The sequence below is a fragment of the Python bivittatus genome, unplaced genomic scaffold (assembly GCF_059951505.1).
Source record: "Python bivittatus isolate LINGU-HERP-01145 unplaced genomic scaffold, Pbiv_v1 ctg000020_np1212, whole genome shotgun sequence".
Lineage (NCBI taxonomy): Eukaryota > Metazoa > Chordata > Lepidosauria > Squamata > Pythonidae > Python > Python bivittatus.
Window position 1 is genome coordinate 74,384,938 of NW_028277030.1, and position 24,539 is coordinate 74,409,476.

At 38.2% G+C, this 24,539-nt stretch overlaps 1 protein-coding gene across 4 annotated transcripts in view; it reads left to right on the top strand.

Moving 5' to 3' along the window:
* Positions 1 to 24,539, top strand: part of PHACTR2 (phosphatase and actin regulator 2) — an 89,342-nt gene that overhangs the window by 25,707 nt on the left and 39,096 nt on the right. The window contains exon 1 of one of the 4 annotated variants that reach the window (XM_007422906.3): positions 8,215 to 8,453. The exons of the other annotated variants lie outside the window; for them this stretch is intronic. Within the exon in view, the coding sequence (XP_007422968.1) occupies positions 8,411 to 8,453 (43 nt within the window). The 5' untranslated portion in view covers positions 8,215 to 8,410. Of the gene's footprint in view, positions 1 to 8,214; positions 8,454 to 24,539 lie in introns of those variants that run through there. 4 annotated transcript variants of the gene reach the window in all.

The window sequence follows — 24,539 nt, forward strand, 5'->3', positions numbered from 1 at the left end:
TTAGGCTCAGTGAGTTCCATATTCTAGCATTCTCTACACATAGGCCTTGCTATAGACCAGTGTTTCTCAGCCTCAGCAACTTTAAGATGTGTGGACTACAACAGCTTGCTGGTTGGGGAATTCTGAAGTTGAAGTCCGCACATCTTAAAGTGGCCAGGGTTGAGACACACTGCTATAGGCAGTGACACAGTGGTAAACCTCCTCTTGCACTCTTCATTATATAATTTATGTTAGCTGTCTGGTCTAATAGTCCTCTGGTGTTTCTGCAACCTGACAGTTTATTTGGCATTTCTCTCTCCATCTGTGTGTGGCTCTACTCCTGTTAATAAGATAACTTTGCTTGTATGAGGAGTTAGTGCAATACCTTGGTTATCTGTGTATTCTCTGCATCCCCCTTCTTTAATATAAGTATATTCACCAATCTTTTCCAAGTTTTAAGCCACACAGTCTGGTTCCATACCTGTCAGCATAGAGCTGCTGGCACCTTAATCGTCTCTTCTCCTGCACTTCTAAGCCATTTCGTCCATTCCTGGTACCTTTCTGCTTGATGGCTGATCTATTACCTATCATACCTTTTTTTCTAATGGCATCATTTCCCCAATATATTCTTTCCCTCTAAAAATTTTTATGCTATTTGATCATCACATTTGTGAAGAGTTTCAATAGTTTTTCCATCTTCTTTTAATCTCATTTATCTCTATCAGTCCTCTTGATTACTCTTGAGTATTCATCCCTTGGCCATCCTTTTTTTTTTTTTTCTTAAACAGATTACTTCATTTTCTGTTATGTTCCTCTGGTGATTTTTTAAAAATTTAAAATTTTTATATATATATATAAAATATATATATGGCATTCTTATTTGGGAGATCTTTCTCCATCCTTTCTTGCTTGACATTAGAAGTTTTCATACAGTCATCTTATATCCATCATCTGTCATTCCATGAGTATCATGATAACTTGCTATGAAAGCCAATTGGATCTTTTCCTCCTTGAAATTCAGGGAATATCTTTTCCACTTTGGTTTTCATGATGTCTCATCTCTTCCCATAACTCCTCAGGTTCTTTGCATGAGGTGAGCATACTGAATCTATTTCTTGTTGTTGTTGTTTAGTCGTTAAGTCGTGTCCGACTCTTCGTGACCCCATGAACCATATTGCGCCAGGCCTTCCTGTCCTTCACTGCCTCCCTGAGTTTGCTCAGTTTCATGCTCATTGCTTCAGTGATGCTATCTAACCATCTCATCCTCTGCCGTCCTCTTCTCCTTTTGCCTTCAATCTTTCCCAGCATCTATTTCTTACATTGTTCTTATATTCTGACTGGTTGTTCTCCAAGTCATACTTTGCTGACACACATTATCTCTTTAATTTTCTAAATGTAATCCATGTATTAGAAACCAGTCATTTACGGTCCGTTCCAGAATATGTATGTACAAGTGTCCTGGCCATCTGGGTTGTACTTCTCCATCTTCTGTTTCCTATTATGTATAATCTATTTGATTCCAGTGGTATCCATTTATTTATGTTGATATGTAGTCCTGCAGTATTGTGTTTACCCAATCTAAATCTTCCTTTGATTCTCGATTTTGCCAAATTTTATATCCCAGGCACTTGTGAGTAGTACTATATCGTTTTCTCTTTAAAAAAAAAAAAAAAATTCTCCTGAGGTTTCATTTACAATTTCTAAAATGATGGGGGTGAGGGAATTTGGGGGTATTATGTCAGAGACTTTTGCATGAAATAAGATGTAATCATAATCCACATCCATTTTAGAACTATGAGTACCAAAGAGAAACTGCTCTAATAATGGAGAGAGGGAAGTTTCTTGGCAATGTAACAGGGATAAGACTGTTAGCGTTGTGCATAGCTGGCTTCTGTTCAAAATGTTTAGCATCAGGTTCTCCCCAATGCTTGAGTTGTTTCCAATATTTTCCCCTTAAAAAAGTTTAAAAAGTGGTGCTTTTCCTCTATGTTCCCTTTTCTGGCCTGCCACAGGTCATCCATAAGAATCACTTTCAGGTGAGGCAGTTGCCAAAGAGCCTGATACCAGCAGAAAGTTAAAGGTGAAGACAACTCCCATTCTTCCCAGTCTGGGTTAATGGAGGCACATTCAAGTGACCTGTAGAAAGCAGGATGATTGGTCCTATGGATTGGTCCTATTGGTCATTATGGATTGGTCCTATGCATGTCTATGGATGACCTCTGGCAGGCTAGAGACAGGATTCTGGTCCTCGTTGATTTTCTATTGGCTTTTAATGGCCTGGCCTTGGCCTGAATCCAAACTGGACAGGGTCCACCTAACAGAACTTTAACTAAGCAATGGAGAAAAGCCCTCAGAGTTCTTACTTTCCTCTAAGAAAGTAAAGGAATGGTATGAAGGCTGGTCAAGATAAGCCCAATTTTTAAAATTCTCATTAGAATTAATTTGACTTACTATGAGAAACCTTAGGAGTTATCAGAGGTCATGTGCTGGGTAGTAACAGTAGAGGGATGTGTTTGAACAGAAATTATTGTCTCAGAAATGCGGAGCTGGCTTAATGTATCTTCCCTAACTAGAAAAGAGGGGAGTTGATATCAGTGTGTGTAGCACTGAGTTGATTTGTCTTGGAACTGAATAAAGACAAACAGCAAAGAGTCAACTAAATTGTAAAAAAATTCCTGTGATGTTAAAAGTTTCCCTTAGAAATCTGATGAGAAACAAGAATTGTTAACAGAGTTAATGCTGCAGCCTCCATCTGTGTGTGTGTGTCCTGCATATGAATGCACAGATGTTTGTGTGTGGGGGGGAGTTTCCTCTCAGTCAAGTTTGGTGACCTCATGGACAAGTCCCTGTAATTTTCCTGGGAAAACACACATTTATCTTCTGTATTGTTGCTATTGTCTTATGGGATGTTTTTTCAACTTTGCCATCTGGCCCAAAGCACTGGTACTCCCTGGTGGACTCTATCCAAGCATTAATCAGATATAGCTCTGCTTATTTTATTTTTATCAGCCAGCACCAGTTCGGTTCTCCCAGCACTTACTAGGAGATAAAAGTTCATTTAAATCAGGGATAACCAAACCCTTTCTAAATTGCAGGTAGCTCTTGGTCTTAAAGTTGCATGCTAGGGTTTCATTGTTTAGATTTTATTCATATTATACTAAGTTAAATTTATTTAATATGACTACTTTCCACTCATGTATTTAATCATTTTTATCCTCTGTCACAACCTAGGTCTATGTTCTCATGGACTCCCAAAAACCTTAGTGTTGTTCTCAGGAATCTCAAAAGTTATTAGCAAATTGTAATTTAAATGCGACAGAGAAGAATGATGATTAAATACATGACTAGAGAGATGGACACAGCTTCTGCAAACAGATAGAAATTATTTTACAGATGGTTCACATTAATGCCCATCTGTAGCTTGCTAACAGCAACCCATAACACTTTTTATTAAAAGAATTTCTAGTAGAATCCTCTGTTTTCACAGTCTTATTATGGGGTTTTTTTAAGTTGAAAAGCAGAATATTTAAAGATTATAGATGATAAAATGTTGAATTTAAATTGGAAAATTGAATACTAGCATAAGAGAAGTATATGTGCATGTGGATATATTTGCTTGTGTATTTCCTTGCATATATATTTTTTAATTTAGAGAAAGCAGTTACCCTTTATGCTGAGAAAAGTTTTTATAAAACAGAAGGAAATTCATGGAGACAAAACACTAGGTTAGGTAACTTAGGTTAGGTTAGGTAAGCAATTAATGATCTTTCCAGTTTGCCATGTTTCTTTTCCAGACAATAGAAGTACAAACCACTTAGTATTGCAATGAGTGTGTCTTTCTTAGTGAATTCTTACAAATGTTTAAAATTCTTAGGAGTGTTAAAAGAGATTCTTTGAACATAGGGTATCCATAATGTTTTATGTCTCAGCAGGTGGCAGCATCTAGCCAACTTTATCCAGACTTGGAAAGTCAGCAGGGTCAGGCTGGTTAGGATGGAAAATCAGCAGGGGATACCAGGTTAGGTTGGGAAGCTAGAAAAATATCCTGGGAGAAGACACTGGAAAGCTGCTTTTGCCTTGTTGCCAAGAAACATTACATGGATGTGCTCCTGTAATCAGCAGAAGTTGAATTCAACTCAAGGGCATCTTTACCTTTGCTAAGAAAACAATATCAATACAATGTTCATGTAGTCATTAGGAGTTGAACTCAGTTCAAGGGTGTCTTTACCTTTATCTTGTACTGTAGCGGTTTTACGCATCTATTTTCAAATACTTTAGGTACTAAAGCTTCTGAAAGACTGTCAGAAACTCTAGTTTCTTCAACTGAAGAAGTGGGTAGCAGAGTTGCCTCTTTTTCTTACAGAAACAGATGCCATTCAAAAGCATATCTGGATTAAACTAAAACTGGCATGGACTATGCTACTTCACTTGCTTCTCACATTCTATTTCACCACTTTTTTTCTCAGTCTAGCGCACTTCCCGTATCAGAAATCTAGGCTGGAAGAAACCTCCAAATCACAGCATAGTCTCATTGTCTTTATTAAGAAAATAAAAACCAAGATAAAGTTTTTGGGTTGTCCATAATTGTACAGTAGGCAAGATAAAGGCAAAAGGAGAGGGATCAAAAAGTAAAGGATAGTACTGTTCTTCCCAGATCTAAGGGAAGGAAACTGGAGGAGGCAAAGCACCAGAAAGTGAGTAGATTTTCTTCCCCTATACATGGCGTCAAGGTAAACATTTCTTTTTGAGCTTTTTCAATGATGGCTTAAAAGGAATAAAACCTACTTCATCAGAAACAAGTTGTGGGAAAGAGGCCATTTTCCCTACTCCTTTGCTACTAGGATTGGAATTACTACTTTTCCTTTCTCACAAACATTTAAATAGTAATGAAAGTGGAGTTCTTGTGCTCTCTGAGCTTGGCTGTTTGCTTGCGCATGCTTCATTACCCATCATCACACTGATGATGTTACCTAGTTGGGTAATGAAATGTCTACAAGCAAACAACCAAGCTCAGAAAGCATCAAGAACTCCTTAGTTCAGTCCTGAGCTACAGATACTCTATTCTGTTGGAGTAATGAAAGTACTGCATTAGACATAAATCTACCAATATGGTACTAATATAAGGATTTTTTAAAAGTGCTTATCAGAAAAATGTCTTTACCATTGTTTCCATCCATTTGAAGGTGAGAACTAATGTGAATAAACATAATTTATATGTGGTTTTCTATATAGTTTTTTATCTTTCACCACATGGAAATCTGGATTTTTTAAAACAAATACTAGCCTTTTTTTGGTTCCTTCTAGAACAATTGTGTTTGTGTGTTGTGATTATGTACATGACCAAGGATTCAACAAAAAATAATATTTGATAGTTGGGTTTTCTAGTTTTATCTTGTCATAACCAACACAGGTTGGGAAGGTGAAACAATTTGGAACTATTCTTTAAGTCCATTTATGCTAATACAGTACAGCTCTTTTTATATAGGACCAAATAGATGACTGATTCTGTACTTGTATTTGTTGCCTAAAATTATATAACCTAAGTGAGGATAGAATATTATTCTGGAATTTTGTTAAAAACCACACGCAGTTCTGCTGTTTTTCTACCTGAATATCAGTTTAAAAACCTCTCCTGACCTAGCCCAGGAACATTATGTAAAAATTAATTTTCTTATAAAAATAAGCAGAAAATTGCAAATCTCAAACAAGAAAGAAAATTCTATTAAATAAGTTTTGAAGAGAAAGAAGGGGAAAAAATCTCATTGACTAAATCACTAAGGGGGTTTCTAATTGTAAAAAGCCAGTATTAAATGTGTTATGAGACAGCACTTAAAACACAGCATCGTCAGGGTCAGGGTTAGGGCTCACCAAACATTGGGAGATCCACCAAGCCATCGCCAAGGGACAAATATTGAAACAGGTGGCATGATTACCTCCCCATTACCAAGAATATAGGTGCCTGATATTTTTAAAAACTCCCTCATCTCCAAAGAACCATTATCAAGTTTCTAGAAAATAATTTCTGATTTGGACTATGGTTTACATTGCTGTTGTTATTTCCTTCTGGACAATCATACAGCAGTTTAGAGATCAGTCCTGGGGAAAGGTCAGTCCTGTTATCATGATAACTTTATATCTTGGGAAATGGGATGTGCAAAAAGTATTGATTTATTGTTCTAAAAATCTGCTTTTATGCAGCATACACATTTAATAATAAATAATCAATCAGTTCAATCCTGGGATACTAAAAAAATGGTGGAGAGCAACTTCTCCAGCTTTCTTTGGGGTGTTTTGTGTCTGGCTACCTTCAGCATAGCAGGCATTCTGGGAGAGTTTTCATAACATGCTCTCAACATGTCGCTGCCAATCCAAAAGTTTGGACTTCTGCTCTATAGCTCTAGTACAATTTATTTTATACATTGCCCTATTACCACTCAGTCTATCACCATCGCCATCACCATCAGTAATTTGGAGTAGTGTAGGGAAACATGACTAGTGACATTCCACATTGAGTAATGTAGAAAAACATGGAGCGTCATGCCATCAGGAGAAGGGGTACATTATATGAGATTATCTGGGGCAGAAAGGGAGAGCCAGACTCTGCGGCTATACTTTCTGGCATACCGTGTAGTTGGGCTCTTGCATATCAACCAAGTATAGAAGAATATTTCAAACTAGAAAGCATAGCAAAAAAATTGAGAGTAGATTCTGTAATGGAAATTAATTTTAACTAATATAGCTGTGGAATTCGTAATGGTGACCTCAGCAGCATGTTTTCAGGAATCCTTTTTCATGACTGGCTACACTTGTTTCAACATACTTTAACAAAAAGAAAAGAAAAGAAACCTAACTTGGAAAAAAAAAACTTGTTTTATATGCTCTCTTTTCTCTTCAGAGTTTCCACTGGAAACTTAGAAATTACACTTTCTTTGTTCACATCATCTGTGGCTAATTCAAGCTGAACACCAGTGCAGAACAATGTTAAAAATAAAAGTAATTATCTGCACTAGATGTAGCTTAGAAAATCCAATTTGTAATAACTGATTTCTAAAGAGGTTATCAAATTCAATAAAATAGTTTATGAAGTTAATTTTAGATGTTGCTTTTCTCAGACCTAATTACTACAATGGATTCTAAATGTGCAAAATTTTGTTTTAGCACTGGGGATGCAATGCAGCGTTTTTTTGGGGGGGGTTGTTTTGTTTTGCATTTAAAGCCTATTCGAGTTTTGCATCAGAGTATATTCATTGTTTAATTACAGGTTCAGGTGATGGATGCTTGTTCAAAATCTCAATACTTGAAAATGGAATGTACTTTAAGTGAATCAACCACTGAGTTCTTGTGTCTTTTGGTCAACATAAATTACTTATTTTATCTCACTCTATTGCTCTTATTCTTCAGTCCAGCATTTCTCTCTAGGAATCTATTAAGCATCTAGAGCAGCGGTCCCCAAACTCTTCAGTTCATGAAGTTTCAGATTGTTCCTCAATCCCCAAACATTTATCATATGAAAATCATTGAATAAATAATTTAACTGTGAATAATACAAATAATAATAATACATACAAGTAATAACTATAACAATAATAACTGACTCCTTGGATCGTCCCATTAACCCTTGGAAGTCGATACTGACCACTTTGGGGAACCCTGATCTAGTGGTTTATCTCTTCCAGGAAACGTTCGTTAAACATGGCAAATATTAAACGCTGTTGTTTTGATTCCTAATGGTATCTGTGTATGGCCTGGAACATAGCTGTAAGTAAATAGAAACCAATCCTACAAAACAGAAAAAGCTTTGCCGCAGTAAATCGGGCGAAGAGAGAAAAAGTGAACCCAAGGACGACCTTCTAACCCACTTGTCCATCAAAAGCATCAACAGAAAAGACCAGCCTTTTGAGCCTGGGAAGCGAAATGGGGGCAAAGGACAGGGGGCCCGGTTCAAGCGAGAAGCGGTGACGAAGAACCTCGTTCCCTCTCACCGAGGCTTGCACCCTGCCTCCCGCGAGGAGCTGCAGGCTGCAGCCGCTGCTGTGCGGGGATGATCCCCGCCAATCAGCGTGGTGTGGCTGCCCCAGAGAGGGACTCCCTCCCCGCGACCTTTGCCCCCCGTAATCTGCATAGAGGAATGACAGGCATTCGCCTGCACGGGAACGCTTTGAGTCGGGCTGCGGCGGTAGCAGCAGCAGCAGCAGCAGCAGCAACAGGAGGAGGAGGAGGAGGAGGAGGAGGAGGAGGAGGAGGAGGAGGAGGATTTACAACTAGCTCGCAAGAGGAGGCAGAAGTTGCAAGGAGGCGGCTGCTAAGACTAGAGCGAGCGCTAGGAGCAGCTGAAATGAGCTCTCGGAAGTTTCTGTGCGAGGGGAAACCTGGCCAGAGGACCAAGAGAGCTGCCTGATTGCTGGATCCCGGCCCTCCTCCGGGACACGAGATGGGCCAGACTTCAGTCTCCACTCTCTCGGAGGAGGCCAGCGGTAAGTGGAGCTGGGAATCTGCAGGGAGGCGACCTGTAGCGGAGTCTCCCTTCCCCCAAGCGGGATCCCTTTGTGGCTCGAAGGGAACCCGGCGTTTATCGGAACGACGCGTTTTAGGCGCCGATCTCTAATAGGCAGGACCACTCCGAGTATACCCGGGCTCTTCGCAAAAGAAGAGTAGGGTGTCTCTCGGGGTTACGGCAGGAGTTTCTCTGAAAGGAGCAGCGCTTTCTGTCCACGGAGATCTCCTCGAAAATAGTGGCTCCTTCTGGTTTATTTCTGTTGGTGCGAAGCGTTAAAGCTTATCCGTGACTAATTCTTCGAGACAGGCCCACTTTCTCGTTGTGTTTCTCGAATCAGAACTGTGAGATGCAAAAAAACCAAAACATTTTTGTTGCTGAGATTTGTGGCACGTAACTCCTTATAGTCCACGCCCAACTTCTCCTTTTACAAATTCTTATTTTGTTACTAGAGTGTGGATTCCTGTTATCTATTTGTATTGTTGATGTAAGTTTAGTTAATTCTAATCTGCTTTTGCACATTCCTCTTTCTTTCACTTTTGGGCCATAAAAATATTCAGGTGTGTTCTAACTGTGGAACAGTTGTCTTCTTCCTAATGTGGTGTTTTATAAAAACAAATAGCAACAGACAGATAACATACCACAAGGGCAACCCATAAAATATTTTATTTTGATATAACGCTTTTGGAGTGGTTTTATAAAATGAAAATTGTTAAAGCCAAAGAACTGTGTAGAACTTTTATGTAGGAGATGTTAAGTCTTCCTTAAATATGACGTAAAACATGTTACCATTTTTGGAAAATTTTACCCAATAGTATGATTCTAATTACCGTTTAGTATATTTTGAAATCTCAGCTTAGAAACATATGTTCCATTACTTTGACAATGTAGTTAAATGCCTGCTCTGACCAGAAAAGTGTTCATAGTATAAATGAATCCATGAAAGTGTATAAAACATAATTCAGATTACACAGAACATTGTTTAAGAAAGTGTACAGTTGTTTTGCTGTGGATCATTTGTTCATCTATTCACTTTTTGTAGAATACAGATGCAGTGATGCTCCTAGTAATTATGACTCAGAGCAGTTGAACACTTTACAATTAGGGACTGTTGTTTTTCCTTCAAAGGACACAAAATGTGAACAACATTCACAGGTCTCTGTTGTATTCATAGACTTAGGGTTTTATGGCTTAGGGTTTACGGCTTTACAGTTGTTATGCAAATTATTCCTCTGTTGAGTCTATTTCAGATGTTTTAACAGATGCAGTAGAATAGGAAGTATAACTCCTTCCTTCCTGTTCCTCTTCAACATCACTGTCTCAGCAAGGTGTGTGAATATGCAGATCAACCACTGTAAATCTTAAATTTTCTCCTTGGATCAGTAAATTTCCTGAGCTTCATAGCAATTCTTCTTTGAGAAAATTAGCCATGTGGAAAGCTTTAGGGATCAAGCAGCTGCCATTTATAAGAATTGGCCAGTGGCAGTTGGAAGTTTGGAAAGGAAGATCTGCCTGTTATGCACTTGGATACTAAGAAAGAATAAAACAAGTTTTCTGTTACTGGCAATTTTGTAGTGTGGTATTCCTGTACAACACTTGGAACTTTTAAACATCATCATCCATTTGCATGATGGACAGTTTCAACTCAAAAACCACCCCCTTTTGGCTGCCTTTCTGGAATTGTGTAAACCTGGTTTTATCCATGTTAGAAAAATTAGTCTGATCTGCAAGTAATGAGCTTGATAAAAATGCTTCTAGGAAATTTTTTATACATCACATTTATATAGCGTCCATCTCACCCAAAGTGACTCTGAGCGGCGTACAACAATTAAAATAGTTTAGTCTAGATTGGCTGTCTCCAACCTGATCAGTGAAATGGCCATTCTGGCTGCGGTGGGTGGTTCAATTCCACCCTCAATTATGGAAGTTCATAGGGTTACTTTCAATCAGTTACTCTTTCAGCTCAACTTACTTCACAAAGTTATTAATGTGGTGAAAATTGGATAGGATAATCATGTAACTATCTTGAACTTCTGGACAAAAGGCAGAATATATATCTAACAAACCCATTTATAACAAATAGCCAGGATCGGTTAGCTGTTCATGAGTGATGCTTGATGGGAGGATGTTCCAAAAGCTAATTTCAGTGTGTTAGTCCATTTAGCCAAAAATTGTTAATACCTCTGAGAGCTACTAGAGTCAAAATGGCTGAAGGAAACCTTTATTTGTTACTTAGAGGGATAGAGATCTGTGCTTAGTGTGCATTATTAAGCCTATAATGCATTCAGATATTTGGAAACAGCCAAGCAATAGCTGCTGTATGAAAAGACCCACAATTTGCTTAGTGTCCTGTTTTTTTTCTATAGTTGCCAATAATTGGATACTGCAGCACAATTGTTTTGTGGAGATACCTGTTTTTGGATAGAGAGTCACAAGAATAATCAGTCATGCAGGTTTAGAACTGTGTTACTAACAAATTGTGCTAGAGGTTATTAAGGGTTAACCAAGAGGAAATATGTTCAGTAACACATATTAAAAAAAAAGATGAGCTACTTGAAGACTTGTTTAAAGAACACTTTTTAAAAAGTGGATGTTATATGTATCACCAAGACAAAAATAGAAAGTAAGCTATTGGGTTGCTACAATTTATTGTTTTTAGTTGTTTTTTTCTATGAATGCTTACTTTTCCATTGATCACTGGATAGGCTGCATGCTTTCAAGATGCTTTCTTCTGTCTATGTTCCTACATTCTTTGAGAATATTAGAATAGGCTTATTTAGAGTATTCTTCTGTTCTGAAGTTAAAAAGATGGCTGTATTCAAGAATAAGGTGTTTTCTTGGCTCTGAAATTGTCTTTCAGAGGCAAGAAACAGTCTTGTTTGTATTTGTTTCTTGAAGAGGCTGTTTAAGAAGGTTTTTTCAAGTTAGCTAATTGACTTGTCTGTTTTTAAATAGCTGGATTTAAATAATAAACTTTATGGGTGCTTTATAATCATAATGTTGGTGGATTGATTATGAGGTTTAATTGTAAAGTTAAATGTTTAGAAATTGGAAGGGATAACCTGTATTAAGATAGGTGAACACATGATAATAATGTCACATTACATCTGACATCTTTTGTGTTGGTGAGGAAGTAATACAACAGAACACTGATGGACAATTGAGTCTTCCATTCATCTGTCTCTAAAGCTCTAACACTATTGACTGCTATTCCTACTAACCACTCGTGACTGATTGGAGAAGGACCAGCACCTTCATTGAAAAATTCCATATCTGTTAAGCACATGTTCTTCCTATATATTTGGAGGATTCTTTTGGTTGTTGGGGGAGATCAGAGCTTCCCCCTTAAAACTAACATTTGATAGTATATCTGGAGATTCCAGTGCTATTCAGCAATAGAAAGAGGGGTGTGTGTGTGTGTGTGTGTTTCTCTTACTTATAAACATCCAAAGCACCTTTTTGGTCATCAGAAAAAAATCTAGCCAAATAATTGTTGGATTCTTTGTTATTGGCCATTTAGTAACCAGAGTATTTTATTTGTCAGAGTATTTTCTTATATTGGGAAGATGGTCCTAACTATCTGTTTCCTCTTTCCTGTGGCCAAAGAGTTTTAGTCCATAGAATCCTGCTTTTGTTGTGTTTGGCAGTCAACAAAGGCATTGTCTTAGGTCAAACGTTAGTTTTGAACTAGTTTGCTCTTCGGTCTCCTGGGTTTAGGGACTTCCTGTTTATGAACATAGGAAGAACATTTTTCCTTTGTGGCTACAGAGGAAATTGGTCTTAAGTTGACCATGTTGGTCTTATGCTGTCACCAGCTATTACTTACCTATAAGCTGCAAAACTAGGTTTTTTTCTGTTTCAAGAAATAAATAATTTTTGAAACCATATAAAAAAACTGAAAAAATGCAAATGAATAAATTAACTGACTTTGGATATCTTTCATATCTGTGTATCGTCACATCATTGAGAAATGGTCACCAGATAATAATTTAAATTGACTGGATATCAGCTCTGAATTTCTCCATATTCTATGCCACAGTTGTATGCATATTTTTGAAGCAGTAGAGAAGAACTCTGCATGAAATAAGAATGTGTCTCTGAAAAAAGGTGCATATTTCTCTACTTAGTTGAAACTCAATTTTCATTTTGGCACGGAAACTTTCTGATGAAGAATCAGGAGGTATAAAACCCCCTACTGGTTTTCTTGGGCCTCTCAGGGCACCTCCATAAGGATTCTGCATCAGTTTGAAAACAGCTGCATACCTCTGTATTTCCACAGTGTCAGCAGAGTTGGAGAGCTCTTATTTCCTGTTCATCTGCAGTGTGATTGCAACTGTGTGATTGTTTTTTTTTGAGATGCAATGATTCCACTTCCCCATGAAAGGAACTCTTGCTTCAATCTTTCTGTGGTGACTTGGCTTTGCTTCAGGTCTTGTAAGGGAAATGCTGGCTTGATGGTTTTGCAGCTCCTCACTAACCCAGACAAAGGAACAAGTGTGAAATTGACAAGAGTTTTGTCAGTTTTTCCCATGAAAAGCAAACAGTGAGTGAAGAAAGACAATGGGCAAGGGTTTCCTTGGCTGCTGTTTTCTGCTTCCTCTGTTGACCACCTGAAAGAAGTGTTGGTCATCTAATGCAGGAACAGTGACACTTGCACAGTTGGGAAAAACTGCAACAGCAAGTTTATGGGGGAAGGCCAGTAGCTCTACAGAACAGTCTTCAGCCTTAACATGAGTTTATATGGATGTAATAATGACTGAAAAACAGATAATAAAGTGAAGCTTAGTCCAAACAGGATAGAGATTCTGTGTTAGGTAGCTTGTCTAACTATGTTATGTTCACCTTCTTCAGAGGTGGTTGTCATCTCTCCAATCATTGTAGGACACTTAATGATTGGAGACACAAATTGTCTGTCTGGCTTGGATTACCTGCAGTTGGCCTCTTGGGGCAGAAAAAGTCTTCAGTTAACCAGGCTCTGAAATCCTCCTGTTTGATGCATACTACGTGGTGCTCCATCTGCAAAAATCCAGCCATTCCAGTCAGTGCAGAATATGAATGCATGAAAGAACTAACTCAGTGGCATGTTTGTATCATATAGTGCCAGAGCTTTGCTGTATTTATTGGGTCTAAGTACATTTTCAGGCTCTATTTAGTGATTTTAATGAATCCTGCTACTCTCTGTGTATCTGTTCAGACCCTGAGATGTTCTGGGGTGACCCTTTTCCAACTGAGTGAGCCAAGTGGCAGTCAGAGAAATGGTGGTACCACTGAAGCTCTGAAATATATTCTGTAAGGAGATTTGCCCGATATTTTAGCATAAGGCCTTCCTCATTTTCTAGGTCTTCTTCATTTATCTTGGTTTTACATCATTTATTTATTAAATATATTTCTATCCTGCTACAATTCAAAAAAGGCACTTGGTGGCTTATATAGGATAAATAATACAGTTAAAATATCATGGTACAATTTAAAAACTCAACAGTCATATATAAGAGACAATAACAATAACCAACATAAGCAAAACCATAATAATACCATAAAAATAAGAAATAAAATAATAAAGATGTCAACACAAAATGAGGAGAAGGTTCTCTGGAGCAGCTCAGAATTAAACAATTTTCAAAAAATTCAACAAAGAGGGAGCCAGACAAATCTCCAAAGGGAGGTGTGAGAGGAAAAATGCTAGTAGCCTAAAACTTATTTTGATATAGATATATGTTGCTTAATCACATTTAATAATAAAAGCAAGGGCTAGCTTGGAGACGACCTTTGGGGCACTGACATATGTTTTCTAGTCCAGCATCCTGTCAGAGTGGCCAATAGAATAGTGTAGTAGAAGCATGTAATGAGAACAAATTGTTATTTTTGGCTTTTGTATTCTCAGTAGCATTTAGAAGCATGCAAACATTGATAATCTTATCCTCTATCAATTTGTTGAATTGTTCTTAGTTGGATCCATCTTCTGATAGTGATTTCTGTGCATTTCTAGGCAGCATATGATGCCATGTCTCTGGCCTTCTTTTTAGATAATGTAGGCATCTGTTGTGCTAAAATGAAGATATCTGTTTTATAGGAGGGTGAAGATTTATGGAAGCATTTTAAAATCGGAAAGAAAGGAAGAACTGTCCAATTCAATCCACAAAATGTATCATCTTATGTTTGCACTATATTAGATTTACTTACTATGTGCAAAGCATGTCTACTGAGAATAATTATTAAGGTAATTGTCTTGTATTGATATTCTGATACAGTATATAAACCTTGTAAGTGCGTGGTAATGTAATGAGTATTTACAATGAAATTAAAATCTTACACAATATTTCTGTTTTTCTTTTCTTTTGAGTTTAGCTTGCTATGTATGTTCAGATTTATAGGGTTATTGGACCTGATATTTAAAAGAATCAAATTTTGAACGTGATCTTTTCCCAAATATATATATATAAAAGGCTCATAGGAGTTCAAATAATGAATCTCTCTTTGAAATTGATATAACTAACTTTGTTCTGTTCTGCTTTTGGCTTTTTATTCCTTGCAAATCTCTTTGTTTATAAGCAGAGTACTACTCTGGAAGCATTTGTCATTGGGTCTGCACAGAGAATGCACATAGCATGCGCTGGGGATGTGAGAGGCCACTGACAGTTTCCTTAAGCAATGTTCTCTCTACCAGGTTCAGTCTTTCTAATGCTGTAGGCAGAAAAACTGATGCAACTGTGAATTAGTTGGCAGACAAGAATTCCAACTTTGGTTTCTGACAATGAAATGGTTGTTACTGTGCAGTGACTTGCAGGGAAAACTAGTAGCTAAGACTCAGGCACAAGATGCTTGCCTGCAGATTGTTTTTAAAAGCACTTGGGTTCCTCAGTGTATGTTTATCGCATCTGATTTGGTGCTAGTTGAGGGCTGGTGCAAAAGAAAAAGAGTGGGTGCAAAAAGGATTGAACAGAATGTTTCCCATCCATTTCTATTTAATTACATATTATCCACCCCTGGCTATTTGTACAGGTAATCCTCAGCAACGGTAATTGGGACTGGAATTTCTGTTGTTAAGCGATGCAGTCATAAAGTGTGACGTCATGTGACTGCATTGCTTAGCAATGGCAATCCCAGCAGTTCCCTTTGCTCTCGTTAAGTGAGAATTGCGGGTCGTTAAGCAAGGACCTCCTTGTGACTTCCTACCAGCTTCCAATAAGAAAAGTCAAAGGGAAGGCTGGCAGGAAGTTGTGAGTCCTTGGTGGGCTCGCAAGCAGACCAGCAGGCAGGTAAGTGGCTGCCACAGTCTGGCGCAAACACAGCCAAGTTGGGGATGGCTGCTGCCTGGGGCAGAGGGCGCGCAAACTGCCCTACGCTCTGCCGCTTCTGCTGCCCCCAGCTGACCTCCACTGTCTTCTTCCTCCTGCTGGTGATGAGGCGCGCCCAGTTAGGGGTGGTGGAGTGCAGGGTGGCCAAAAGGGCAGAGATTGGGGGGAGATACGGGTGGGTGGAAATTGAAGCGCACTCTGTGATCTTAAATGCGGGCAGGCTGCCAAGCACCTGAATTTTTATCATGTGAAAGTGGGGGTGCTTAAAGGACTGGATGTAAGTACCATTTGTTCAGCTCTGTCGTAACTTCAAATGGTTGCTGAACGGATGGTTGTTAAGCAAGGGCTACTTGTAGTAAAGAAGTAGTAGATTGGATTCTGCTATTCCACTATTGTATTTCAGGGGATTCCACTGAAATTTTGAGAATCGCAGAAAATCTGCTGAAGTTTGTTGTAATCTAAAGTTTCAGACCGTTGGATTCTAGCATCCGAGAGGATAGGGAGATGGAATCTTTAGATATCAGGGCTATCTATAGGAAATATATAGCATCCTTTATTTACCTGGAATCATATATGATTTTATGTTATATATATTACACCTAAGGTTAGCACCTGATGCCACACTGAAACCCAGTAGAGCACATTTCCGAGAGCGGAATACCCCTCTCCAAGGTTTCAGTAATACATGCCAGGCTGACCCTCTCATTTGTGATCAAGTCATAGATGAGGACAGCCTTATTATAGACCAACCTGGTGTTCAGTAGCTGCTGAAAGCACAGGCCCTCAAAGGTCTGCTGACTGAGATCTTTTGTGTTTGATTCAGAAGCTTAGAATATTTTTAGAGGAGGCATAAATAATATTTTTTAGTTTTAAATGTATTAGTATTGAAATTCAGTATAATATATACTGTGCAAGAATTTTTTTACAGTTAAGTATACACTGTGATCTATTTTAAGAGCATTCAAAAAATAGTGTACAATATAATACTCTCCTACAACAACTGATTACTCTGAATTCTGCTTCTATTAACATATTCTTAATCATTTTAAGAAGGCAAATAGAATTGTGGGGAGGGGAAAGGCAAATAGAAGTAATTTCATGCTTTGTTTTTGCCAGATGACCCATCCCAGCAGCCTGGAAGGTTAATAATAGATTTAATTCTTCCATTACATCAATTATAATTCATCAATAGGAATTTTGAAAATATTTAGAGAAGCAGCAACTCAGTCTTCCTTTTTCTGTTGTCTTCCTTTTCTATTAATGTCTTGTTCTGTTGGGAGATGTGATGCAGTGAAGAACAAGGAGAACCACAAGTACCTGTTCTTCTGCATCCATTAAGGAACGTATTAACTGCATTCTTTCTGGATTAGGTTTAAAACCTTTCTTAACTTTCATCCTATGGACTGCATGGCCTATTAAATACTGGGAGGGAAGGGTATAAGATATAACAGATCACTACTTCAGAATATTTTTTTCTGGCAAAGTGGCTAAAATGGAAGAGTGAAGCAGTGAATTTCACTGAAGCAGTGCACAGGAAAATCATTCTCCCTGTTTTTGCTCATAACATGACCGTTTCTGGCAAAAGAAAAAAGGAAGGCCATTTTTTATTTTTATTTTTTGCTTGGAAGGACTGTCCTGTTTCTCAACGCTTTGCCCTATACAGAGAACTGCTTGAGTCCTCTGATCTTACATACCTCTGTTTGACAAAAGAGAATTTTCCCTTTTGTAGATCTGTAATCTCTGTAGACTGTCTTCCCAAGACTTTGTTGCATGGGCTTTTCCCCTTTATTGGTTGTACTCTGAAGTGATAATTATGAGCAAGGTACTATGCCTGTCGGGATGTTTGGCATCACACTGGAGGCCAGTAAAATATAGTGGGAGTGGAAAGATCCATACTGTAGACCCCACACAACTATATAGTTTATTGGGTTGTGGTAGATTCTTCTCTCTTTTGGTGCTAAGTTGCTTACCGAGTCAACCTATTTTCTGTGTTTGCACAATACACGGAACCATAGAGTATCCAAATGGATGGGGTTAGCACAACACACTATGCCCTGTGAGTGCATATGTGTGCATGGGCACATGCACAAACATGTATACAAACTTTCCATGTTTGCAAAGGCAGCCGCAAGATCTTCAACTAGAGGAAGTATCTATTACTAGTAGTGATCTTCAACTAACTTAGTTATATTCACACAAATACTTAACCATCTCTCATTCCAACTTCACTAGGATATGAATGTAATAATAATAAACATGCAAAAGGAGGCATTGCTTGCTGTGGTACTGGGGCTCTTGGATTGGAGGTAGTGTGGTATTCTCTGGGTTCTGATGCCAGTGGTTTTGCTTGGAACTAGTTGCAACACTAAATGCCCTCCCCAGAGTTATGGCCATGTTGTCATGATGTGACACTATCAGTTATATAATTGTCTAATCCTGGATGCTGCTAATCCACGTTGCCTTCTTCATGCCACCACAGCATGAAAGTAGGATGTTAGAAGCCAGAATGGCACCTTTCCCACCCTCTGCTGCCTGCCCAAACAGATTGGCATATTGTGGCATGTCTTTGTTTCTGTGGATTGCTTGGCAGCCTCCATATGGCTTGTGGACATTAGCACTTGTACAGTCTTTAATAAGTGGGCTTTCGCAGTGTTTCCACTGCAAAGCTTACAGTTTTTGTACTACTTTTTGATTTCCTGTATTATGTGTTTTCTCTGGCATAAAATAAGATGTTCCGTGGGTGTTCTGTTTTTGTAGTAAAAGTGAATTTCTTCAACCTCCTCTCCCCCAAACTAGCAATGGGCAATCTGGCACTAAGGAAAATCAGTATGCATACAGACAATTTCCTTGATATCCATTTGGCTTCCTGACCTACCTGAGTGTTAATTTTTTAAGATTATGCAAAATTAGGCACCAGCTTTTAAGTACAAAGCAAAGCACGAGCCTTCAGCTTAGTGTTTAATGCTAATGCTTTGAGATCATTAGACATTCTTAGAATTTTTTTTTAAAAGAACTGCATTGTAACGCTTTGTTTGGAAATGTGCTCAGCTTACCTGTAAAACTGAGACAGGTTAAGGAGGGAAGTAGAGAATATCCTGACTGCCTAGAAAGGATAGGGAGCCAATTTGGTGTAATGGCTAAGGCACAAGGCTAGAAACTGAGAGACTGTCGGTTCTAGTCCTCCTGTAGGCGCGAAGCCAGCTGGGTGACCTTGGGCCAGTCCCTCTCTCTTAGCCCTAGGAAGGAGGCAATGGCAAACTACTTCCGAAATCTTGCCAAGAAAACTGCAGGGACTTGTCCAGGCAGTTGCCAGGAGCCAACGCTGACTTGAAGGCACAGACACACAGTAGAAAGGACAGTGGAAAGCACCCTCATAAATCTTTGCTTCCTGGTGTGTGTGTGTGTGTGTGTGTGTGTGTGTTGAGACTCTCAGTGCCTACCATGGTAGCTTATTGCTGGTTAACCAAATTATTCTAGCTGCCTTTTAGCCATTATGTGTGTTTGCTGATGTTAAAAGATTATGTTTAAATCATCCATTGAATTCTATGGATTTTCAAAGGATATAAAATGTTTTGGTTGCAAAAAGCAGTATAGCTCTTCAAGTATAAAATATGGTTTTATAGCTAGATTTCTAAATATAAATGAAACGTTCCTTCTTTTGTTCTAATCTTTGTTTTCAATATGCTTTGTTCTAAATGAGAAAATGTATACTAGTAATCACCTACATAAGGTAGTAAAACAAAACAAAATTAAAAGCTTAAAATGCAGAAACAGTTGATTGTGGGCAGGAACAGGAACAGAATTTGAGAAATTACATTGTGCAAAATACTGGTGACTAAGCCTTTGTTAGGTCTTTACAAGTTAAAAAATGTCACTAACCACTCCTTCTTAAATGCTTTAGAAAGGCATTCATTTTAACGGAAGCAACTTAAACCTGGGTTGTATAAAAATAACCATTTCTTGCACCATTTTTTTCTTTAATAATACATGCTTCTGTGAAAGAGAACACATGGCTGTAATTTGGGGATTTGTTATTTTATTTTAATTTTATATTGTAAATCATATTAAACAATATATGTTCAAAGATAATTGGGAGGAATTTCAAAGAGAAATTGGCTTCCTAAAGAGCTCTGGAAAGCAAATACCGTATAGAGTGATCTTTGCATGTTTTATTCAAGTGGTCCTTTTGTACTCCATGTAGTTCAGGCAACAGTCATAACTTCACTGTATGAAGTTCAGTAGAGGTTCCTGGAGTTGAAAGTAGATGGCATAATTTACTCCCAGTCAACCAATTCATCAGTGTGGGCTGTAATCCTATGTAGAATAACCTGGAGACAAGTAAATCACATCAGTGTAGCAGAATTTAGTTCTGAGATAACATGCAAAGAATCATTCTGCAGCTTTAACTTATATTGCACATTAAAACGGGATTTATTTAAATTTTGATGCAAAGCCATAATTCAGTATTTTTCTATTTTATTCCTTATTATGGTCAAATGTGAAAGAACAAAGTATCAAAACTGACTTAGGACTGTCTGTCTCAGTCCACATTGATCAAAAGTGGCTCTCACTGAAATCAACCAACCCTTTAATTGATTAATCCACAAATTAAATTAAGTTTTAACTGTTCTAAATTAAAGCTGTCATGGCTACAATTCCATTCCTAAGATTTACAACAGAAACTCAAATATTTTCCTTCTGAGAGAGGAGTTGAAAAACAACTGGTCTTGGGCCAGGTTACAGGTAGTCACTGGGTTAAGGACACCCAGGTTACAGACAACCCATAGTTAAGAATGGAGCCTGTTCCTGTATTCATTTCACTTATTTCTTTTTAAAGCACTTGTTATGTATTTTTATTTGATAATATATGTATTTTTGTGTTTTGTTCCCTTTTGTCTTTTTATGTTATTTTAAAAGCAATAAAAATAAATAATAAAAAAAAACCAGAGCCTATCATAGCAAAGTTCGAGTTAAATACACAATGATTTGAGTTAAATACACAATGGTTCAAGTTCATTACACAATACTACTTGTACGGTATATTCGGGCGCTTACGGACTTACGGACACATCTTGGGAACTCGTTCTTAAACTGGGGACTACCTGTATTTGAGGGACTGCCTATCTCCTCTGGTTTCTACCTGGCTGCTTACAGCTGACAGAATGGGTGTGCTCCAAGTCCCCTTGATTAAACAGTGCAATTGTTTGGGACCCATGAAGTGTGCCTTCTTTGCCATGGTGCCTGCCCACCCTCTGGAATAAGGTCCCCCCCGCCCGAGATCTGGACAACTCCCAGCCTGATGTTGTTCAGAATAGTCTTAAGGACCTGGCTGTTCCCCAGGCCTTTGGTAGGGTGGATAGAATCCACCCTTGTTAGAAATGAGTGATATATTTTGTGTGTGTGTGTTGATATTGTCCGTACTGCCACTGTTATTTCTATTATTGTATTTGTTTTCTGTTTTATATCGTGCCCAAAGTTGCTCCGGAGTTGGGTGGTGCCAAAATCAAAATACATACAAACATACATATATAGTTTCATGAATAAAATCAGTCCTGAAATTAGAAATGGTGGGATGGGGCCTGAAAACTGAGGGAGGGATGTTTGGGGGCTGAGATACTTGTCATATTGAAAAACGGCTCTACTTACTGATTTCTGCCACCCCGGATTTAAAATTCTTCAGTTTAAATAATCCTAAATATTTATAGTGTCAAGCAGAAGCGTTCCTTGCTGAGTCGGTAACAGTCAGTACATTTTAGCAAGTATGTCACAAGTACAATTAGAGTCCAGTTTTGCTCCACTATGCTCATGCTGTTCTGTGCAAGCTAGTATCTCTAATCTTGCCTGTACCCCAACCGGGAGGTCCATATAGCGTACTGACAAATACTTAGGATGCTGAACCCAGATTAAGATTCCAATTATTAGTATACCAAAGTAAACCAGGGAGAGTTATTGCAGACTCTAGACCAGGCTTACTTACAGTAAGTGATGTTTTCTGTCCCAAATGGTATACAGTATAACTCTCTTTTGCTGTCTAAGCATTTATTTTATGAATTTGTTGTTATTTATAGATACAGCTAAGAAATGATGGTATGCTTTATCATCTGTGCATTCTAGGTAGGAGGTGGCAGTGGCAGTGATATATTTTCACTGTTAAAACAGAGATAACAGAAGTGGTGTATTTGAGACTAAAAATGATGTACTTGAGATTTCATGAGCTGCTGTTCCTTCTGACGGCTTGTGACAGCCGGGAGAGGGAGGAGGGAGGGAAAGAAGGCCATTTGCAGAGTTGCTTGGCTGCAATCCATAAATGATTACAATCTAAATCATATAAAATTATGACTAAAACTCTATAAATTAAACCTTTTCTGTTATCTGATATATGTGATTACAGTTTATAACGTCACCACAGGAATTATTATTCAGACTGATTAGACAAGAACATAGTCTTTTTGTTTTTTAAGCTGTTAAAATATAGCTGAACCTCTTTATAGTTTCCAGTGTTTGATTTTCATTGTGATTATTTTTTTGTAAAGAAATTGGACAAAATATATAACTGAGTAGGCTTGTGGAGTATTCCCCCCCTTTTATTTCATAATTCCCCATTGTTAGTGGAACACTTGAAGCATTAAATGAAGCAGCTGTTTGCCAGAAGTGAAATGTGATATAGAATAAAAATTATCTTTGCTTTAGCCTCCTTGGCTTTCTAGCGAAGGAGTGTTTATCAGCAAAGGAGTATTCATCAGTTCTCATCTTGTTTCTAATCAGAAAGCATTCTTGATTTTTTAAAACATACTACAACATTATCCATTTAATTTATCATTTTAAAATTTCAAATTGGCAAATTTAAATTTGGGGCAGATGGTTATTATACTTCCTCTGTTTGCTGTTGGATTTATATGTTGTTGTATCCAATTATAGCCTTTCTTCCAACCCTTAGGAGCATCTTTCACAGGAGTGCAGACTGGAATCTGCTGTTGAGTAGGCAGAATCAATAAGAAATCAGACAGGCTTCGTATACAAGTATGAAATGGCTCACAAAAGATATGGACTAGCTTGTCCATGCATCGAGAGGCAAAGTTGCTTGCCATTTCACTGAGAAAATGTAGTAGGCTACATATGGCTAGTACAGAAACAGGAGATATATTGTACCTCTTCCATCTGATCTAAAATCAGTAAAGGCAAAATACTGAAAATAGTATATTCTCAGCCAATGCGTTGATTTCTAAGTCTATGTAAAGCATTCAGAAGAAGTGTTTCATAATAAAATATGAATTACAGTTTCAGAAATGCTTCCATGGGTGTTAAAGTTGAGATTTGTCTCATTCTTAGGATTTTAGACCTGCTGTACATCACTTAACACCAGGATTTATAAAACAAATCTCAATTAGTTGGGTTTGTACAATATAGTAAATAAATATTGGCTTACAAACCACAATAGATGGATTCACATAACATGCAAAACTAAAACCAAACAAACTATATTATTACTTAAAAGTGATGCAAGAATCAAATCGCGATATTGGGCAACCTGACTGAGGTACCAGATTTAAAAACTGGATATATTTTTGAGGATATTTAATAATACTTTGCATCTTTGCTTACCACTGGTTTACTTTTGTTTTAAAAACCTGTTGACAATTTCTTAACTTTATTTAGGCTGGTATAGCAGTAATTACTGAAAAGGAAGAACATTTGAGGCAATTAATTTTGTATTTAAAATTTCAGAGTTATTTTAATTACTCATTTTATAATTTAAACCTTGTATTTCTTGACGGGGACACGGTGGCGCAGCGGCTTAATGATGCTGAAAGTTGCCGGCCAGAAATGGCTGATGCTTTGGCGGCTCGAGTCCAGCCTTTATGCTAAACAGGGTGAGCTCCTGTTTCCTCCCCAGTTCCTGTCAACCCAACAGTTCAAAAACTCACGTGAGTAGATAAATGGGTACTCTCACTCCGGTTGGAGGAAAAATGCTGGCAGCGCTTGCAGGAGAGTTGGGAGCAGTTGCTGGTAAGCGCAAAAAACCGCGCTCGCCCGAAAAGGGTGCGAAGCAACGGAAACCCCGCCTCCTGCGCTCACCAGCTGGGCTCTGCTCTAGGAAGGAGGCTCTGGCAAACCACTTCCGAAACAATTGCCTTGAAAACTGCAAGGACTCGTCCAAGCAGTCACTGCAGAGTCAGTAATGACTGAGCGCAGACCAAAAAAAAAAAAAATTCTTGACACGAACACCTTGATTTGGTTGGAAACACTGGCCTGAATGAAAATGACTATTGTACATATAATGTATATTATGTATCATGTTATATTATCATATGCAACATGCACCACTTTGGGAAGGTGTGGGGGGCCAAGGCACAGTGGCAATGCTTTTTTGTAACAGCAGCAACCCTCTGCTGTGACCTGCCGCTGAATATTAGATTAGCCCCAATGTCATCCTTATGGAAGCAATTGAAGGTGGAACTCTTTTGGAGAGTGTTTGAGGCTTGACGTGTATTTTGGGGGATCGTTTCTGGATTGTTTTGATTCTGGTTGGTGTAAGGTATTTTTTCTTGAATTTTATTAACTGTGATCTTTGAATGTTTCTGACAGCCAGTTTGATGTAGTGATTAAAGGCATCAGGCTAGAAACTCTGAGACTGCGAGTTCTAGTCCCGCCTTAGGCACAAAGCCAGCTGGGTGACCTTGGGCCAGTCCCCCTCTCTCAGTCCTAGGAAGAAGGCAAGGGCAAACCACTTCCGAAATCTTGCCAAGAATACTGCAGGGACTAGTCAG